The sequence below is a fragment of the Carcharodon carcharias genome, chromosome 20 (assembly GCF_017639515.1).
Source record: "Carcharodon carcharias isolate sCarCar2 chromosome 20, sCarCar2.pri, whole genome shotgun sequence".
NCBI classification, from domain to species: domain Eukaryota; kingdom Metazoa; phylum Chordata; class Chondrichthyes; order Lamniformes; family Lamnidae; genus Carcharodon; species Carcharodon carcharias.
The window spans coordinates 87,274,405-87,293,964 of record NC_054486.1 but is presented as its reverse complement, the minus strand read 5'-3'; the positions used below and the strand labels follow the sequence as shown (position 1 = coordinate 87,293,964).

At 47.4% G+C, this 19,560-nt stretch overlaps 1 protein-coding gene across 1 annotated transcript in view; it reads right to left on the bottom strand.

Annotated features, from left to right (window-relative positions):
- Positions 1 to 19,560, bottom strand: part of LOC121292357 (sodium/potassium/calcium exchanger 4-like) — a 283,353-nt gene that overhangs the window by 48,428 nt on the left and 215,365 nt on the right. Inside the window, exon 7 of the mRNA XM_041214208.1 lies at positions 15,740 to 15,814. Coding sequence (XP_041070142.1) covers positions 15,740 to 15,814 — 75 coding nt within the window. The remainder of the gene's footprint in view (positions 1 to 15,739; positions 15,815 to 19,560) is intronic.

Sequence of the window (19,560 nt, the reverse complement as noted above, 5' to 3'; positions counted from 1 at the left end):
TCGAGTCTGCTCCACTATTCAATGAGATCGTGGCTGATCTGATAATCCTCAACTCCACTTTCCTGCCTTTTCCCCATAACCCTCGATTCCATTACTGATTAAAAATCTGTCCATCTCAGCCTTGAATATACCTAACGACCCAGCTTCTACAGCCCTCTATGGTAAAGAATTCCATAGGTTTACTACTCTGTGAGAGAAGAAATTCCTCCTCATCACTGTTTCAAATGGACGCCCCCTTACTGTGAGATTAGGCCCTCCCACAAGGGGAAACAACCTCTCAGAATCTACCCTGTCAAGCCCCCTAAGAATCTTATGGCCAGAATTTTTCCATTAGCGTCCGGCGACAGGACTCGCACACTGACGCATAAAATGATACGTGGTGACATTGGGCGAGCATCCCGACGTTACCATGTGCCATCGCAATATTTCGTTGGGTGGGCCGTGCGGTGATATCCAATGTGTGCCCGCCATTAATTAACGAGCCACTTAAGGCCCTTGAGGTGCCAATCAACAGCAATTTTTTGCCGCCTATGCGATCTTCAAGTTGGCGCACAGGCGCGATGGGCAGGGAGGTAAGATACATTTATATAAACCTCATCCACGGCTGGTATAAGAGGACTCAGTGAGGTTGTGAGTGTGCTCTGTCAAATATTGATTTCTCAAAGTTACTGATACTTGCCTGTGTGATCTGCAATACTTCAAAAGGCATACCAGCTGCTTGGACTGGACTCTCAACCTTCAGGTCAGCACTATACAGTGAAGAATCTTTCTTGGGCCTGCAGGTAGCCTTCCCATAGACTGGGAATGGGAGTTGAACTATCCACTGGAGGCACCTCCTCTGAGGAGGGAGGGCAAGAAGGGGGAGGAGGCCGGGAGTGCACATTCAGCCTTTGGGAGGACAGGCGCAGGCACAAAGGGTGCAGGGCCAAGAGGTAGTCCAAGGCGGAAGGGGCCGCAGAAGACGCCATTATCCTGTTGCCAGTGTATACAGGCGGCGAAGCAGCTACCTCAATATGTCTGAGGTGCAGTGCTGAAGGAGGCTCCGTCTCTCAAGGGAGACAGTCAACTATATCTGTCAGAAGATTGGGCCTGAGATCTCTATGAACTGTGTGGGTGGACACCCCATGCCAGTGACTCTAAGGGTCACAGCTGCCCTCAATTTCTATGCTTCTGGCTCCCTCCAGGGCTCGGTGGGTGATCTTTGTGGTTTCTCCCAATCAGCTGTCCACACTTGTGTCAAGTAAGTTACAAATGCTCTGTTCAGGTGTGCATTGACCTTCATCCAAAACCTTTGGGACCAGGCAAGCCAGACACAATGAGCCAGAGGCTTCGCAGCCATTGCTGGCTTCCCCCACATCCTGGGTGCTATAGACTGTACACATGTGGCCATCAAGGCGCCAGCAGGTGAGCCCGGTGCCTTCGTCAACAGGAAGGGCTTCCACTCCATGAACGTGCAGATAGTGTGTGACCACAGGATGCTGATTCTACAAGTTTGTGCAAGGTACCCAGGCAGTTCCCACAACACCTACATCCTCAGACACTCCCAGGTGCTGGGGCTCTTCAGTGCTCCAGCCTGGCTGGATGGATGGCTGCTGGGTGACAAGGGCTATCATGACACCTCTCTGCCGTCCAAGAACAGAAGCTGAGCCGCGGTACAATAGGAGCCACACCTCCACGAGGGCTGTGGTGGAGAGAACCATCGGTCTTCCCTAGATGCGCTTCTGATGCCTGGACTGCTCAGGGGGTTCACTCCAGTACCCCTCAGATAGTGTCTCTCTGATAGTGGTTACATGCTGCGCCCCTGCACAATCTTGCACTGGAAAGGGGGGATGCAGTGGATGAGGAAGACGTTGACACAGTAGGCTGTGGCTGCACACGATGAGTCCAGCAGTGAGTCCGAGGATGAGCACACACAGGGAAATGCTGAGTGGGTGGGCGCTGACCCGGGCATACTCCAGGGTGGCAGGGACACCAGGAGGCTTTAATCCAATGAACCTTCAGCTAGCCCTGGATCGTTTTGCGCTCATCCTTCCATAAGCAATGGCCAAGCCATGTTGTAAACTTCAATCACTGAACAGTCAGCACTGCCATGGCTGTTGGGAGAACAATGGTGACTTCACTGCTGGGCACACATACCTGCCTATGGCACCCCATCCTCACCAGAATCGGTGGACCTGGGCGCATGGCACCTCTCCAAATCTGGGGCCTCCTACTCGAAGCAGCTGAGAAATGTCAACTGGGCCGGCCCTCAGCCAGTCCTCACCCGCTCGGTGGCATTATGTGCATTCTTCTCCTGAAAAGGAGAGAAAAGCATTGATTAGTGCTACTTGTACTTGGACTCCCTTCACGGACGGCCCACCCCAACCAGAGTGGGACATTGCAGGGCTCCAGTGCTTCCTCAACCCACTGCTGCCGAACGCTCACACAAAGATGCTAGGCCTGTTCGGCCCACATCCCCCTTGGCCAAATGCTGCCTGCATCACATTAGGCACCGCACAGTCTAACTTTCCATACCAAGGAGGCACAAGCATGTGGAGCGCAGAGAGCAGCAGATCGATCAGTGCCACGCCATCTTGAAGCTCCCCTCCCAGCATGTCATCACCCTGACTTTGACATGTCCTGGAGTTCCAGCACTGCGCCTGGGTGCAGCTCCTCCAGGTTGCCCCCAAAACAGTAATGAGGGTCTCAGCGTGCCACATGCTGCGGGTGCAGAACCCATCTCATCACCACCCTCTCTGGGTGACCTCGACATGGGCAATATCTGCTGGCCCACCCAATGAAGGACACATGCTGTCACTAATTCAATGCAGTCACTACACTCAGACTTGGGGGGGTGGGGGTTTGGTGGGGTGGGGGTGGGAGGGGGGTGGGTGGGTGGCGCCGGGGGGAAAAGCCTACCTGCTGGGTTAAGTGACCAATGCCAACATGGTACTCACCCCTCCTGAGTGCAACAGGTTGTTGAAGTGCTTGTGACCAGGCGCGCTGCACCACGTCGTGGGAGCTCACCATCTCCGCCACCTCCTCCCAGGCACGTTTGGTCATGTGGGGGGGGGGGCCTCTTCCTCCTGTCCTGGGGTACGAGGACCTCCCGCTGTGCTGCCACCTCCTCGGGGAGGGCAGCAAGGCAATCATCTGAAAAACGAGGGGCACAGTGCCCACCCCCTGCCCTACCCTCCTGCCTGGTCTGCTCACCAGTAGCGCTCTGGGGAGCCCTTCCACTGGCCGTGATTCACAGCCTGGGAAAGGCTGCAGCAGCTTTTTTAAAACAGGCTGCAGGGTCGCCATTGGACCCGGTCGTCACTGCAGTCCCACAGCCACCCGCCCACTCCCGCTGTCCTCACGAGCCGCGGTTCACGCCTGGCAGGCCTTAATTGGCCCACTCGCGTAAAATGGTGGCACAGACCCAATCGTAGGCAGTGATCAGGTCCGTGCCTGCCTGTGCCCACTCCCGCACCACCCGCCCGACAAGCAGAAAGTTCTGCCCTACATGTTTCAATAAGGTCGCCTCTCATTCTTCTAAACTCCAATGAGTACAGGAACAACCTACTCAACCTCTCCTCATAGAAAATCCCTCCATAACCAGGTGCAACGTGGTGAACCTTTGCTGGGCTGCCTCCAATGCCCGTGTATCTTTCCTTAGATAAGGGGACCAAAATTGTTCACAGTTTTCTAAGTGTGGCCTAACTAGTGCCTTGTATAGTTTTAGCAAGACTTCCCTATTTTTATACTCTATTTCCCCTCGAAATAAAGGCCAACATTCCATTTGTCTTCCCTATTAGATTCCGGTCGGGCCTTTGCATCCGATTACCGGACTCCAGCAGGATTTGCGTTCCGCACTGGCGGACGCCATCGGATGATCCTGCTGTGATTTCACACCAGTGTGAAACTGATTTCTGCCCCTCATCCTGAATTGTGCCCCCCCCCCATGCCCGCCATGATGTCCTCCACCAATGGTATGGATGATCCACCCTTAGAATGACCCTTGTATCTTCGGCAGCACTTCTAGATTCAATTCCAGTTTATTTATTAACTGATGACCTGGTTAGACTGAAATTCAGAGTGAAAACTCATTAAGCAGCAATGATATTATGTCCATTCAAGTTTTACTGTGAAATCATGGCCTGCATTTTTTGCTCATTGGGCACACGCGATTGGTGGGCCTGGGGGTGGACGGGAAACGGGCCTCTGACTATCATTGGCTCCGACCGTGGTTTCAGGCTGGCTGCCCAATTAACGGGCAGTCGGTGTGCAACACGTGCTGAGAAAGGGTCAGCAGTGCCGTTGGGAGTGGGAAGAGGGCAGACGCTGATGCCCCCGTGGGTGCTGGTGAGCGCTTCCAGTGAGCTCCCTGGAGGCAGACAGCTGCCCCAGGGAGGTGCAGACCTCCACAACATAAATGAAACAACGTAAATGCTGCAAAATATGTCCATGTAGCACAATCAAGCATCTGAATGCATGCCTCATTAAAAAAAAACTCCCCAGGTATCTCCTTTTTTATTTCATTTCCCCACAGAGATTTCATCCCGCCCTGGATTGAAGTTTGACAAAAACGTAAAGGCCACTTAGCCGATTGGTCTGTCCGCCAACCGTAAAAGTGGACAGGCCAGGAAAAATCGCTTTCGTATACCTCCATAATGGGCTTAACTGCCCTCTGAATTAAGCGCTCACCAGCACCCACGGTGGCATCAGCGTCTGCCCTCTTGCGCAATAACGCCGGGACCTCTCCCGAAGTCATCTCGCACCGTTTCGCGACCGAGCGCCTGCCTGCGGGACGTAAAATTCTGGCCCACGTCAAAATGTATATTTGTCTTAAACAAAAACAGAATTAGCTGGAAAAACTCAGCAGGTCTGGCAGCATCGGCGGAGAAGAAAAGAGTTGACGTTTCGAGTCCTCGTGACCCTTCCACAGAACTAGTACCCATAGCCACACCTTTTATTTGGAGGAAGCGAGAGGAGTTAAAGGAGAAATTGTTCAGTGTGAGAACAAGGTCAGCCAGACGGAGGAGAGTAGTGGTGGATGGGGATTGTTCGGGCCTCTGTTCGAGGAAGAAGCTAAGGGCCCTCAGACCATCGTATATTTGTCTTCTTTGGCTCAGAATCTATGTAGGGTCTTGGGATGTTTTGCATTGCTAACAGGCTACATAGATGCAAATTACTGTCATCTTGATATACACGTGGAATGACTGTAAACACTTGCAGGAATTTTATGCAGAGGTGAGCCCACCTCCGGCTAGCTGGGTCGCTCTGCAGCCATTTAACAGCTGTCGGGCTATTAATTGGCTCAGGGTGAGACTTCCGCCCCCAGGAACGATGTCCTGCCTCCAAGAGCTGCCGGCTAATCAGACGGCCAGCAATTCTTCAGCCACTGTTGGTCGCCGAAGAAGAGACACCACAGACCCAGACTTAAGTCCGGGGTTTCGCTGGGGCCAGGCTGACAGGCCCTGGCAAGGGGGCTGGGTGGCAGGTTTGTTGGCTAGAGAATGGGTGGTGGGGAAACAACTTTGGGGCAGGGTGGGGGGTGGGGGGGGGCAGCGGGGGGGGGGTCTCCTTTAGGCGCAAGGTGCCCGACCAGAAGGCAACCCCAAGTTTCAGTCAGAGAGATGTGCAATGGATTGCAGATCGACATTGCCTCTTTAACAGTATCATCCAAAGTCAAAATTATCCCCGCTCAGTTGCATCAAAGTCCACCAGAATTATGGAATGCGGGCTTTGGATAGAATCCTGCATGTATTTCCCTGAAAGTAACATTAGTATGAAAGATCTTTCAGGTGTGTTTTGGATCAGTTTTTGTTGTACATAGGGCAGAATTTTATGTCCCCCTAGTGGGCACGTGCCTGACCTGATCAGGTGTAAAATAGCCCACAAAAACATCGGGCAAGTGTCCCGACGCCATCGTGCACTTGCGCAATATTGTGCACGTGAGTGTCAGCAGTGCGCCCGCAGACAATTAAGAGGCCTATTAAGGCCATTAGTTTATTAATTAAGAGAGATTTCTCGCTGCCCGTCCAACCTTACGGTTGCTCTCAGGTGGTAATCTCTGAATCTCACCTCAGCCAGCCAGTGTGAAATCGCGGTCAGGGGCCAATCGTGGGCGGTGGACAGTTTCCCAGCTGCTCTCGGGCCCGTCCACCGACCTGAAAATCCAGCCAATAGGGTTTAAGCTGGTGACACCTCAGAGTCTTAAGGGAAAGCATTAATGTATTTAATTGTGTTATGTCACAATTTAAAACACATAAGGATATATTACTGAGAATTAACTAGTAAATAGGTCCATTTAAGCAACCTAAGGGAACCTCGTGCACACAGTAGGACTATAGATCACAGTGACAAAAACCTAATATAATTCCATCTGCATTATTATTGGGATATGGTAGCATAGTGGTTATGTTACTGAACTAATAATCTAGAGACTTGGATTAATGATGCAGAGGCATGAGTTCAAATGTTCAATTCTTACCAAGGCAGCTAGGCAATTTAAATTCAGTTAATTAAATAAAGCTGGAATAAAAAGCTAATCTCAGTAATAGTGACTGTAAAACTACCTGACTGTTGTAAATACCCATCTGTTTCACTAATGCCCTTTAGGGAGGAAAATCCACCTTCCTTACCCAGTCTCCCTACATGCACTTCCAAACCCAATGCAATGTGGTTGACTCTTAACTGCCCTCTGAAATGGCCTAGCAAGTCACTTAAATGCAGCGAACTTTTACAGAAAAGTCGAATAAGGATAAAGCTGGACAGACCGCCATGCAACCACGTAGGCACCAGAAAAGCCAAAAGCACCCTGCCCAATCAAAAGAATGTAAATCTCATCTTTGCTAGCACTTTCTCCTGAGGAGGGCAGGCCAGGGCAGGAAATTTTCTGACCCCCGCTACCCACCTCTGAAGGAAATCCACTCCAAAGTCCCTTCCACAAACTGATGGCGCTCACCATCACATTTTGTAACACTGCAACTGTGTTAAATGGGATAGACTCAAAACAGCTGTTAGCAGCTCAAAACTGGGTATCCAAGAGATGGTGTGGGTCATCAGCAAGGCTTGGGAGAGGGGAGTGTAGAAGGTGCAAAACACTGAGGCCCGTGACCTAGGGGGAAACCGGGCTCAACTCGTGGCTTTCTCCTTTGCCTTTATCAGCAGCATGGCCCCTCTCCATCTCAGGTGGTAATCTCTGAATCTGGGACGCTCGCTGTGTACTCCGCTCTGGAACAAAGTTCCAGCACTCAAGATCCGATTGTACTGGAGCAAAAGCTCGAGTCCACGTGGCCAGTTGCCTTAACAGGGTGCATTTTGGGTAATGTAGCTCACCCTTGGCCACGGTCTCACCCTCCCGTGCAGGTGCCAGCCCCCTAAAGGATGGAGGATCCAAAGCACATTGCGAAGGTGTTTGAAGGAAGCAGTTGAAAAGAAAAGTGAAAGCCATTCCCTTAAATAACCCCTCTTTATAAACAGAAAGAAGGAGTATTGAAAGTTAGCCGACTGTATGTAGTATCTTATTGTGAGAGAATTCATTCTAGCAAGGATAATATGTTCTTGGGAAAGTTATGGAAATTAATTGCTGGAATGAAGTAAGGATAAGGCAGTGACCTTTGGACACAGGTGTCAATGATGTGAGAAACATTGAGTGCAATGTAAAAGCAAGTTTACAAACATCAAAATCCTGCTGAGATTTCTGCAGGGTGCAATTTGAGATTCAGGAGGCTGTTATTCAGCTTCAGGTCTATATTTGCTAAAAGCTGCTTAAGGTTGGTCTACCTCATGTTACTATTTAATGGTGAAGAACTAATAGTTAAGACATTCTTATCCAGTGACAATCAGTTGTTAACTACTGTGGAGAGAATTCAACCAGAAGTGGTAACTAGATATTTTCTGCTAGCATAAATTATAATTGGTAACAAAAATTGATTTTAATCAATTATCTTTGAATTTATTCCACATTTTGAATTATTAATTTAGTGCTTTTTTAAACAAATTGCATAACAGGAAGAATTAAGGTCCTCAATGTAGACTAAAATAGAAAAGGAAATATTCACACTCTGAGGCTTTGATATTCAATGTTCTTGTACTCAGCATCGGAGACAGAGTGCATAGCTACCTCTGGTTTTCTCCATAACAATTTGCTATTCGTGGTAATTTAAGTTAGTTTAATGTTTGCTGGAATCACTTTTGACTATTTGCCACTTTTCTTCACTCAGCTGAAGCCAGGCTTTGAGGACAAATAATTACTCTTGATATAGAAACAAAAATGCAGGGAAAACTCAGCACGTCAGGCAACATCTGTGGAGAAGACAAAAGTTGACAAACTGTGTTTGATGCTTCCTCAAGCCTTCCCTGCTCTGAGGAAGGATCTATAGCTAAAATGTTGACAGATTTCTGAACAGATGCTGTCTGGCTGGCTGACAGTTGAATTAACAATTTTAAACATTGAGAGTGAATTCGCAAGAAAAATTAATTTTGATTCATTTGCTGCCACGAAAGCCAGAAAAAGGTGTTTTCCTTTAGAGAGTCTTGATTCACTTTTCAATGTGTAACATTTATCCTGGTGTCATTCTATTATTCTCAAATGTTGAAAGCTCAATTTTGTTTCAAATAAAACTCCCCAACTTCAATTTGTCTCTTTCTATTCTATGAATTTTCAGTCCAATTAGTTTCTAAGATGCACTTGTCAGAAATAAAGATTCTTACAGCATATTCACTTGTCAAAATCTGAGCCACACTAGCATCATCTCAATAATGAATGAGGAAAAACTGTAAACTTTTGAAACACATTAAGGCAATGACTGAGCATGAAGAGCTTAAATTAAAGAAAATTGATTGGTGAATCTTGAAAGGGGAACAAAAATAACAGGTATGATTGAGGGGGAGGGGTAAAGTGGGGGGACAGGGGAGGAAGGTAAAGGGCCCCGAAACAGGAGAAGCACCAGGACCCACGATTTCTCTCCCTGGCCCTGGTCATCAGCAACAGCAGAATTGTATTTAACCACTATCTGTAACCTTGTGGTAGGCATATCCCTCATTCTACGATTACCATCAAACCAGAGGACCAACTCTGGTTCAATGAGGAGTGTAGAGGGGCACACTAGCCCAGCAGCACCAGGTATACTTAAAAATGAGATGGCAACTTGGTGAAGCTATGGACTGCTTGCATACTAAACAAGGCACAAATCAGGGGCGTGATGGAATACTTTCCACTTGCCTTTATAAGTGTAGCTTTAGTAATGCCACTCAGGGCAAAGCAGCCGATTTGACTGGCACCCCATTTACCATTTTAAACATTCATTCCCTTCACCAACAGTACACATTGGCTGCAATTTGAACCATCTACAAGATGCTGTCCAGCAACGCTCCAAGGTTTCTTCAACAGCACTTACCAAATCAGTGACCTCTATAACCTGGAAGGACAAGGGCAGAAAAACAGCAAGCACTTGGGAGCAACATCACCTACAAGTTCCCCTCCAAATCACACACCATCCTGACTCGGGAGTATTTTGCCATTCCTTCATCTGATGTAGTGGTACCAACATTTGTATACATTGAGGTCTCCATGGGGAGGATGGCGGGTGCCATGGAGAACCTGGTACAGCAGAACACCCAGTTTATGTCAGAGGTGCACACAGACCTGCACTCCATCGCAGCAGCCATGGGCGAGCTTTTGCAGTGGCTACGCGAGAAGGGGATCAGGCACCTCGACCTCCCTCCAGGTACCCCTTTCCCTCAAGGAGTCATGGAAGGGCCCTTGGACACCCAAAGGGAAGAGGGACACCCCTGGAACCCCCGCTCAGGACTCTCCAAGGGTGTCCAGGAGTTTCGAGTCCCCTCTGTCTATGACCCCATCAGCTCCAGCCTTTGGGACCACTGAGGTTGCACCTGACCCAGAGCAGGAGACCCAAAGAAAGCTGAGGCCCTCCAGGCCTTGAGCCTCTAGAGGACGCCCACCAAACCCATCTGGGCAAACTGATCAGCAGGCTGCCTCCACCCCTGCTGTGAATGTCAGGGAAGCACTTAGATGCAGTGGTAGGCAAGGTAAAATTAAGAAATTCTGAGTTCACTCTGGTGGCACGGATGCACTATTATTGTTGGTTGTTGCTGCACACTTGTAAATGTATGTATTTTTGCACTTTACGGAGGGTGCCTTGGTTTTTATTGCTTTTGTTCACGTTAATGACTGTGCACACCTCAAAATCCAAGGGGCCAACCCAGGGCCTGCGCATGGACACATCGATCTTTGTCAGGGACCTTGCAAGTCATGTGCGAGAAGCCTCCCACGCACGCTATTCCCTTGCCCTTCACAGCCTATTCCATTTGAACACCTTTCCCTTATCAGGAATAAATGATGGAGTTCCCCTTCAGTAGTCCAGCTGAGCTGACCTGCAGCTCTGCCCACCTGACAACCCTCCTCCCATTCAGCATTTAGTGAGCTGGACATCACGGTAGTGGTCAGTGTTTCAGTAGCAATGGTGCTGCTCAAACATTTACCCTCCACCTCCCAGCCCCATCACCATTGATTCTCCCAGCATCACGTTTACCCTCCCTACTGTCACCCTTGAAAGGGCACACACATAACCCTTAGACCCTAGTCACTGCAGACTAGGATATACTCTCCCTCCCCGATGAGCCCACCCCAGTCACAGTCGAGATACTCACTATTGTCTTGCCCACCCACAAGATCTGCATCCACTTCAGAGTCCCTGCCAATAACCCTAACCGGCCGTTTACCCACCATCAACGCACCCTCACCCTTTCACCCTAACGCATTCCATTGCCCCCTTTAACCATGACTGTTCCCTCCCACCACCAATACCCTCAGTTTGCCCATAAGGATTCCAGTTTCAATACAACTGACCGCTCCATCTGAACTCTTGCCCCCTTCTCTAACCCCCACTCACGGGCCCCTTCCCCTACACCACCCCCCCTCCCAACTCACGGCCCCATTCTCTAACCCCCCAACCCCAACTCACAGACGCCTTCCCCCTCTCCACCTTCACACCCCAACTCACGGTCCCCTTCTCCACCCCCCCCACTCATGGTCCCCTTCCCCTTCTCCAATACACACCTGCACTCCCCTTCTTCAACCTCCCCCAACCAAATCACAGTCCCCTTCTAACCCCTCACCCCACTCACAGTCCCCTTCTCCACCACCCCCCTACTCACATTCCCCTTCTCCAACACCCCCCCTCACAGTCCCCTTCTCCACCCCCCAACTCACAGTCCCCTTCTCCACCAACCCCCTACTCACAGTCCCCTTCTCCAACCCCCCTCTCACGGTCCCAGTCTCTAGGGGTTCCCCATTCATGGACCCCTTATCCCTCCCAACTCACGGTCCCACTGTCCACCCCCTCCCACTAACGGCCCTGTTCTCCACACCCCCTCCCCTGCCCCACGCACGGTCCATTCTCCAACCCCCCACTCACAGTCCCCTTCTCCACCCTCCAACTCATGGTGCCCTCTCCAAACACCCTCCCAACTCACAGTCCCCCAACTCACAGCCCCCTTCACCAACAACCCACTTCCCCTACTATCACAGTCCTCTTCTCCACCATCACCTCCCCTCCCTCTCCAGGCAAGGTCCCCTTTTTTTATATTCATTCATGGGATGTGGGCGTCGCTGGCTGGGCCAGCATTTACTGCCCATCCCTAATTGCCCTTGAGAAGGTGATGGTGAGCTGCCTTCTTGAACTGCTGCAGTCCGTTGGTGCAGGTACACCCACAGTGTTTTTAAGAAGGGAGTTCCAGGATTTTGACCCAAGTTGCCACATTCGTCCAGCCATGTTCTGGACCAATGTCAAATCCTGCTGGTGGGGCATTTGATTGGACAGTTGTGGCGGGGGGGGGGTGTTGGGGTGCATGGTGGGCGGGGCAGGGAGACGATTCTGATCGGGTATTAATTTGAATCTCAAAAACAAGGTGCAAAACAGCTTCCTGATGGTCTTAGGCAGGAATGGCATGACGGTCATGGACTGCAAGTTCCTGCCGTCAGATCCCACTGCCCGGAAAACAATCTTTATTTCCCGCTGCATTGTCTGCCCGCTAGAAACCCTGCCAATGGTGGGAGGGGACGATTCCACCCATTAACTCTGTTTCTCCCTTCACAGATGCTGGCCAGCTAAGTATTTGCAGCATTTTCTGATCTTACCACATTTGATAACTGACCCTTGATACTTCTTTCAATGAAGGGAATTCCTTTAAGAATAAGGATTTTTCTTTTTATTTTGGTACCAAAGAAATCAATTGTGGCTGCGGCATGTAGCCAAGTCCGAGTCTGACATCCATTTTGAAAAACTGATTTACAGATACAATTATTCACTCCCTCGCTGGATTTATTCTACCAGCAGTTAGCTTTGAGTAAGATTGGCAATTTTCTTGTCATCCATTCCTTTCTCTGTAGCACAATTTATTTTCAATCAACAACGTTGGTGGAGGAAAAAAAACCCTTCAAATTCAAATGACAGAAAATGTTAGTTCCCATGAGAAAAGGAGGAAACCTTGTATCCTGGTCTACACCGAGCCATTTACTCTGGTCACTATGGTGACTGGGACACAGTTTTATGTTATAGGAGACAGCACAAAGCAACTATAATTTCAAGGGTAGTTGAAGAATGCTTACAGGCCATTTCTATCACAAACACTTACCTCCTGATGTGAATTGTTAGCATCTATTCATGGACTGCCTATTGCTTTTCTAACTTACTAAGGACTTGTGAAGCTGACAGATGTAGATGTTCTGACAAAATACAAAAGTGAATGTTGTTGCTTGAGATATTTGATTTTTACGCATCCATCAAACTAGAAAGGCTACCAATCAACTTATATAGATTGTTTGTTAGAGCTGGACAAATTCAAGGTGAAACACCTCACCTTTCAATTAGGCATTTTATAACCTCCGGCCTCAACACTGAGTTCAATAATTTCAGAATTATCTAATTTCTGCTCCCAGGTGCTTGTGATGATTTCTCTATTGCCATTTTTAGTTCCTCTAAATCCATCTTCTCAGTTGAATTTTACATGGGGGATGGTGGCCTTTCCCAAAATGTAAAAGTTGGGGGATGAGTCACTTCTGCCAGGCAGGTTCACCCTGTAGCCATTTATTAGCTTAGGATGAGAATTCCGCCCCTATTGGAGAGGAAGTACAGCCTCTGAAAGCTGCCAGGCAATTTAATAGTGGCTACCACTGGGAAGGCAGCTATTCCATGGGAGCCCGGGTGAAGGTAAGTCCGGGTTCTTGCCAGGACCAGGCTGGCAGGCCCCCGGTGAGAGGGGTGGAGGGCCAGAGATGGCAAGGCAGGGAGAGGGGAAACAAGGGAGTGGATATCTTGCGGGAGCCTCCATTGAGCACAGGGTGCCTGGACAGTAGGCACTTCCCCTTAGCACCGCCACAAAGCCACAACATTTGGTGCTGGCCTCCCATGCCATGGGCAAAATCCCAGCAACAGCAGGAGGAGGCCCTTAAGTGATGTTTAATTGGCCATTTAAGGGCCTCAATTGGTCTATGGGCGAGTGGGCTACCCAATGCCTCTTCCTGCTGCTGGTAAAATACCTCTGGGCTGGGTAGGTGACGGGCACAGCTCCACCATCATGGCACCTAGTTCTATGCAAACCCCTGCTTACAATCCACTCCTATAGAGGACATAAATTTCCGGCCCTTGTTTGTTGATTACCGCATTACTATTGCCCTTTTGCTTTGTACCACATCCCTTTTGTCAGTTAATCACGCCTATCCTCCAACATAACACAGACTTCCCTTTATTTCTTCACCTCTCCCCTTTTCTCCTGGATATGTACATCCTTATAAGCTATTACATCTCTAACTTGCTTCAGTTCTGACAAAACCTGGGTTGACCACACCTCAGCTCTTTGAACATGGGTACCACATCTGAGGAAGCCTATATTGACCTTCGAAGGGGTGCAGCATAGGTTTTCCAGAATGATACCTGGACTCCAAAGGTTAAATTACAAAGAGAGATTACACAATCTTTCATTGTATTCTTTGTGATTTAAAAGGTTAAGGGGTGATTTGATCAAAGTTTTAAAGATATTAAATATGAGCAGCTAGGGTGAATAAAGAGAAAATATTTCTACTGGTTGGGGAGTCAAAACATCAGAGTCAGACTTTTCAGGGGTGAAATTAGGACTAACTTCTTCAAATAAAGGGTGGTAGAAATTTGGAACTCTCTTTCATAAACATCAATTGATGCTAGATCAATTGTAAATTTTAAATCTGAGATTGATAGATTTTTGCTATTAAAGAGTATTCAAGGATATAGGGCAAAGGCGTGTACATGGAGTTAGGTTGCAGATCAGGATCAATTGTCTAAATGGTCTTGTCCTGCTTCTAACTTGCTATGTCATCTACCTGAAACGTTAACTCTGCTTCTCTCTCGACAAATGCTGTCTGACCTTGAGAATTTCCAGTATTTTCTGTTTTAACTCAGATTGCCATCATCCACAGCATTTTGCTTTACCGTAGACTATAATATTTCTACTTTTGCAAAGCTGGTAATGATTGACTGGATGACCTTTAAATTAGAATTTTACAGCAGAGAAACATAGAAAATAGGAGCAGGAGTAGGCCATTCGTCCCTTCGAGCCTGCTCCGCCATTCATTATGACCATGGCTGATCATCCAGCTCAATAGCCTGCTCCCGCTTTCTCCCTATATTCTTTGATCCCTTTCGCCCCAAGAGCTATATATAGCTCCTTCTTGAAAACATACAATGTTTTGGCCTCAACTACTTTCTGTGTTAGCGAATTCCACAGGCTCTCCACTCTCTGGGTAAAGAAATTTCTCCTCATCTCAGTCCTAAATGGCTTACCCTGTATCCTCAGACTGTGACCCCTGGATGCCTTTCAGCCCATGACACCTGTGCAGCACTCCAAAAGAGCTATTCTCTAGCTCCAATTTATGGGGCCTTTGCCCCATTTTCAATTATTTATTATTCAAATATATTTCCATTTTCTGTTTAAAAGCTATCTTGAGTTCTGCTTTCTCCACTGTTCTTGGAAGAACATTCTGGGGAGGGAATTATTGACATACAAATGAACAATTAATCAGAAAATAAACCTGCAATAACATTATCAAATAAAATTGTTGAGGTAATCAGTGAGAATCACTGTTATGTATCTTACACTGTTACATATGTCAATGACTTTCAATTACTTTGCATTACAACATTTGGTTATTAATGCCAATTATCTCACATCAGTATGAATGCCAATCCAGGGAGGCTGCAGGCATAAGCTAGCCTGGTCTGAACAGTTTCACAGGGGAGTATTGTTAACCTGAATTTAGCCAGCATCTTGTATATAATGCACAAATGATGAATAATGAGAAAACTTCAGAAGTATCACCAAAGGCTTAAATACAAAGTCAGGCTTACAAGCAGAGGAAAAATTGCTCATCAACTATCTTTCGACAGATAGAACTGACCACACAAAATGATTCCCTCTGCTTTTCCAGCTCCAGTTAGCAAAGCATTAGACATTTCATTGAATTAATATTAGCAACAAAATTACTGTTTTCCAGCATTTGTTGCTCTCTGCAAAATAATATCTTTGCAGAAAAACATGGGGATGGAATTCCCCTCATTTCCCCCACCCAGACCTGTTAATATGTCCCTTTATGGGGTATAACTGAATCTTATAATATGTCCCTTGATATGTATAGCTGCAACTGGTAATGCACCACTTGATGTAGCATTGAAACGTCATGCATTTAACACTGAGTATGATGCCCATTATTACTTACCACAATAAGCAGAATCACTGATATGGTGTAGTATAATGAATCCCTGAACACAGACCACTGTGTCAGATATACGATCTGAAAAAGTCAAAAATGAGGCTACTGAAAAAGAAGCTGGGATTTCTCATGAGAACTTTTCAACATTTTGTTCCTATGGTTATCTCATGCGCATTCAATGCTTCGAGCAATTTCAATCCTCACACCCATGCCGAGGTGAGAGATTAGCACTCAAACTTTCACAGTTATGCAGGAACATGACCAACGAAAAGCGCCTCATCCTAAAAGCTGCCACATGTCACAGTTAATCTTTTTACTTATTTTCCCCATGTCCTTTTTTTTGTTTTGTTATTATGTTATGTTATTCCTGCCTCTTAAATTCTATCATTCCATGATCAGAATGGCGGAAATCCAGTCTGTTGGCAGGATCATGCTAATCTCACTGCTCAGTCTGCCACCAGCGATACTCGGCAAGGTGGAGCATTGTGGCATTTTATCTTACGGGGAGAGAAATACCTGAACTCCATTCAGTGGGTCTCCATAATGCCAAAATTAGAAACCCATAGTGTGTGGAAATTGCAGGTGTGACCTTGTACTCTACCACATTTTGAGTTAACAATTCTCCATTTAAAACATTGCCAGTTTTAAACAAAAAGCTCATTACAATTTTTGTAATTATTGTAAAGATATATCTTGGCAGACAATACATTGGAGGCTGCACTGCACTAAAATTAATAATAGGGGTACACACTTCTCAGTAATTCACATTTTCAGTACTGAAAGGATAAAGGTCATTTGAACAAGAGTAATGGTTAGCAAATAAATACAACATTAATCTGTTAATTTTAATGATGCGTCTGATGACTTCTACTAAGGTTTTTCTATTCTTTAATGAGAAAAGCCAATATTATCTCAAATTTGCCAGGCTAATTTAATACAACACAAATAAGTTTGAGCAAGTGTGGATAATTCTTAACGATGATTATGTAAACATTTGTGAAAAATTAAGAATTTTCTGTGATTCTATGGAGGCCCAGTCCTATGCTGAGGGACGTTACTCTAGACCATCCTCCGAAACCCTTCTTTTGCTTTACAATGTGAAAAACAGTCAGGCTTTGACCTTCTTCGGAGGATTAACAAGGTGTTTGAAGCTATGGTTTCCGAATAAATCAATAGAGATTAACATTCTTTAAAAGATAATGTCAAATGTTTGCTGTTCCAAGTGGCCCATATATGAATACTCTTAACTGGTTGTGTCCATTTCTATGTATGATTTTTATCTTTTGAATATTGTTTTATTTATATGTTTTAATGGTATATAAAAGCTTGGAATAAGGAAATGTCATTCAGCCCATTCACGAGTAACTTACCCTATCATTTATTCTTTCTCATCCATTTAGTCGTAGGAAGAGGTTCTGCCTAAGTGCCCCCTAATCACCAAAGGGGTGGGAGTGGGCTGAATTTAATGGTCCCCCCCCACAAGGTGGGTGGTCATTTAACTGGGTGCAAGGTTGCCAGGTGGGGCCCCTCCACCTTCCCACTCCTGCCCTGATTATGTCTGGGCAGGAAGGGCTCATCGATAGCCTCTCCACCCCAGTGGCGATTGAAGCCCTTAACTAGGCAATTAATGCCCACTCAAGGGCCTCATTCCGTACTGCTGGGTAAGGGTTTCATCGGCTGGAGAGGCGGTGAGAGCCCTGTGTTTCACCCTTTGGGGAAGACTTGATGTATTTTACCAATCAGGCATTTAACTTGACAGTGGGACCCTGGGCAGAGGTCCTCCCCACTGAGAGCTGCCAACCGAATCAGAGAAATGGTGGCAGCTGCACCAGAGGCCGAGGATCAGCGAGGGACTCAGACACAGGTGAGGGGTGGGTGGGTGGGGTGGGGATCGTGGGTTGGGGGTCCTAGGAGAGGTGGGAGTGAGGTCGGCAGCAAGGGCAGGGGGTGGCTTTCAGCAGCCTTTCCTCTTCCTGATGCTGGTTCCCTTGATCAAGCATTGAGTGCCCTATAACAATTGACATCTCCCAGCCTCCTCCTGCCCCACCACACAGGCAGGAAGGCTGCATGTAAATCCAACAAGGCTCTGCTTTTCAGGCTCCCTGCATAGCGAGTCCCTTTCTGCCACTGGTGGAATGCCACTGGCGGCAGGATAAGACCCGTGAATGGGTATTAATTGCCCACTTAAGGGCCTCAATTGGAGCCGGGTGGAAAGGCCGTCCATGAGCCTTCCTGCCCGGGACATAATCGGAGCAAAGGCAGGCAGGCAGTGGGGTCCTCACCTGGCACTCTCCGGCCCAATTAAATGCTCCCCCGCCTCCAAACAGGCCTCAGGGAGAGCATTAAATTCCACCCTATATCTGTGATGATACTGCACTCCCTAACACTGAAGTGCTAGCCCTGAAATGGGGTTTGAACCTACATTTTCTGACACAAGCTGACCTGGAGGAAAGGATCTCCCTCTGCTTCAGACTGGAATTGGGTCGGCCAGGACTAAAGTCAATTCTACGATTGTAGCCTAAAACTAGTCTAAAGGCCTGCTAATATTAGTGCTGGATCTAATCAAATGTAACATGTCACATGTATTAACAACTAAATGTTGCTTTTATTGCAGGAACCACTTGGTACGTTGCTCCTTAAAATAAGGTTAGATAAGAATTTCCAATTGCAAGAGCTTTTCAATAATACATGAACAGATGTCAAACAAAATTTTACTTCAACTTCAGAACATGTCAAGCAATTCCACAGAAGGTGGTTTGAATGAGGGATTTTCTCCATAAACCAGTGCTGAAGCAGAGTTCATGGGCAGAATCTTGAGGAGGAGATCGGGATCTTGGTCGCCGTCTGCAGAGCCGGTGAGAGCCCTGTGTCGCCTTTCTTCGGGAAGGCCTACCGCATCTTGTTCCACTCAGGTACTTGACAGAATTGGAAGTCGCGCCTGCTGAGAGCTGCCGGCAAATCAGTGACCAGCAGCTCTAGTCAACGGCAGCGCCACCAGGGAGACAGTGGTAGCTGCCGGTACAACACCCACCTGAGGATCGTCACTGGATCCCAGGCCAGAGGTGAGTGATGGCTGGAGGGAGGGATTGCAGGAGCAGGGGTGAGGGGTTGGCAGCAAGGGAAAGGGGGTGCTATCCACAGGTTGCCCCCTTCCCGATGCCAGGTCCCTTGATCAGGCACTGAGTGCCTTTACCTAGGATCCTGAAAGCAAGCCCATGTGCTCCCTGCATGGTGAGCCACCGTTGGGTTAAGTGGTGGCAGGGTGAGGCCCTTAATAGGACATTAATTGCCCACTTAAGGGCCTCAATTGGGCGTGGGCTGGAAAGATGTCAACAGGCCTACCAACCATGGACTTAATGAGGGAGGAAGCAGGAAGATGGTGGGGTCCCCCCCTGCATTATTAAATGTCCCATCATCAATAAACTCACCGCAGCAGAGGGCTTAAGATTTTACCCCATTTTTTTAAAGTAATTAGAATCGCATGTATAAAATAACAAGATTTTGTCCAACAGAGGAGCTGTAGAATGTGACACATTTTCATATCTTAAAAAATTGTCAAGAAGTTTATTCATTTTGAGATGTGGGCTTGTGTAAGATAAGGTTTTCTACTTGCAGTATATAATTGTGTTTCCTGATGCTGTCATCTGCCCATGCCAGTTCTAGAGGGCATAGTAAAATGTTATTTTTATTTTCGTCGGTAACGTTCAGGTATTCTGTGTGTAATATAAAGCTGGCAAGCAAAGGGAGAAGGGAATCCAAGCAACAAAGCTGGAGCTTCTTTCATTTAATAGGTGTTTTCACAATGCTGGTGCCCTGACCAGCGAAAG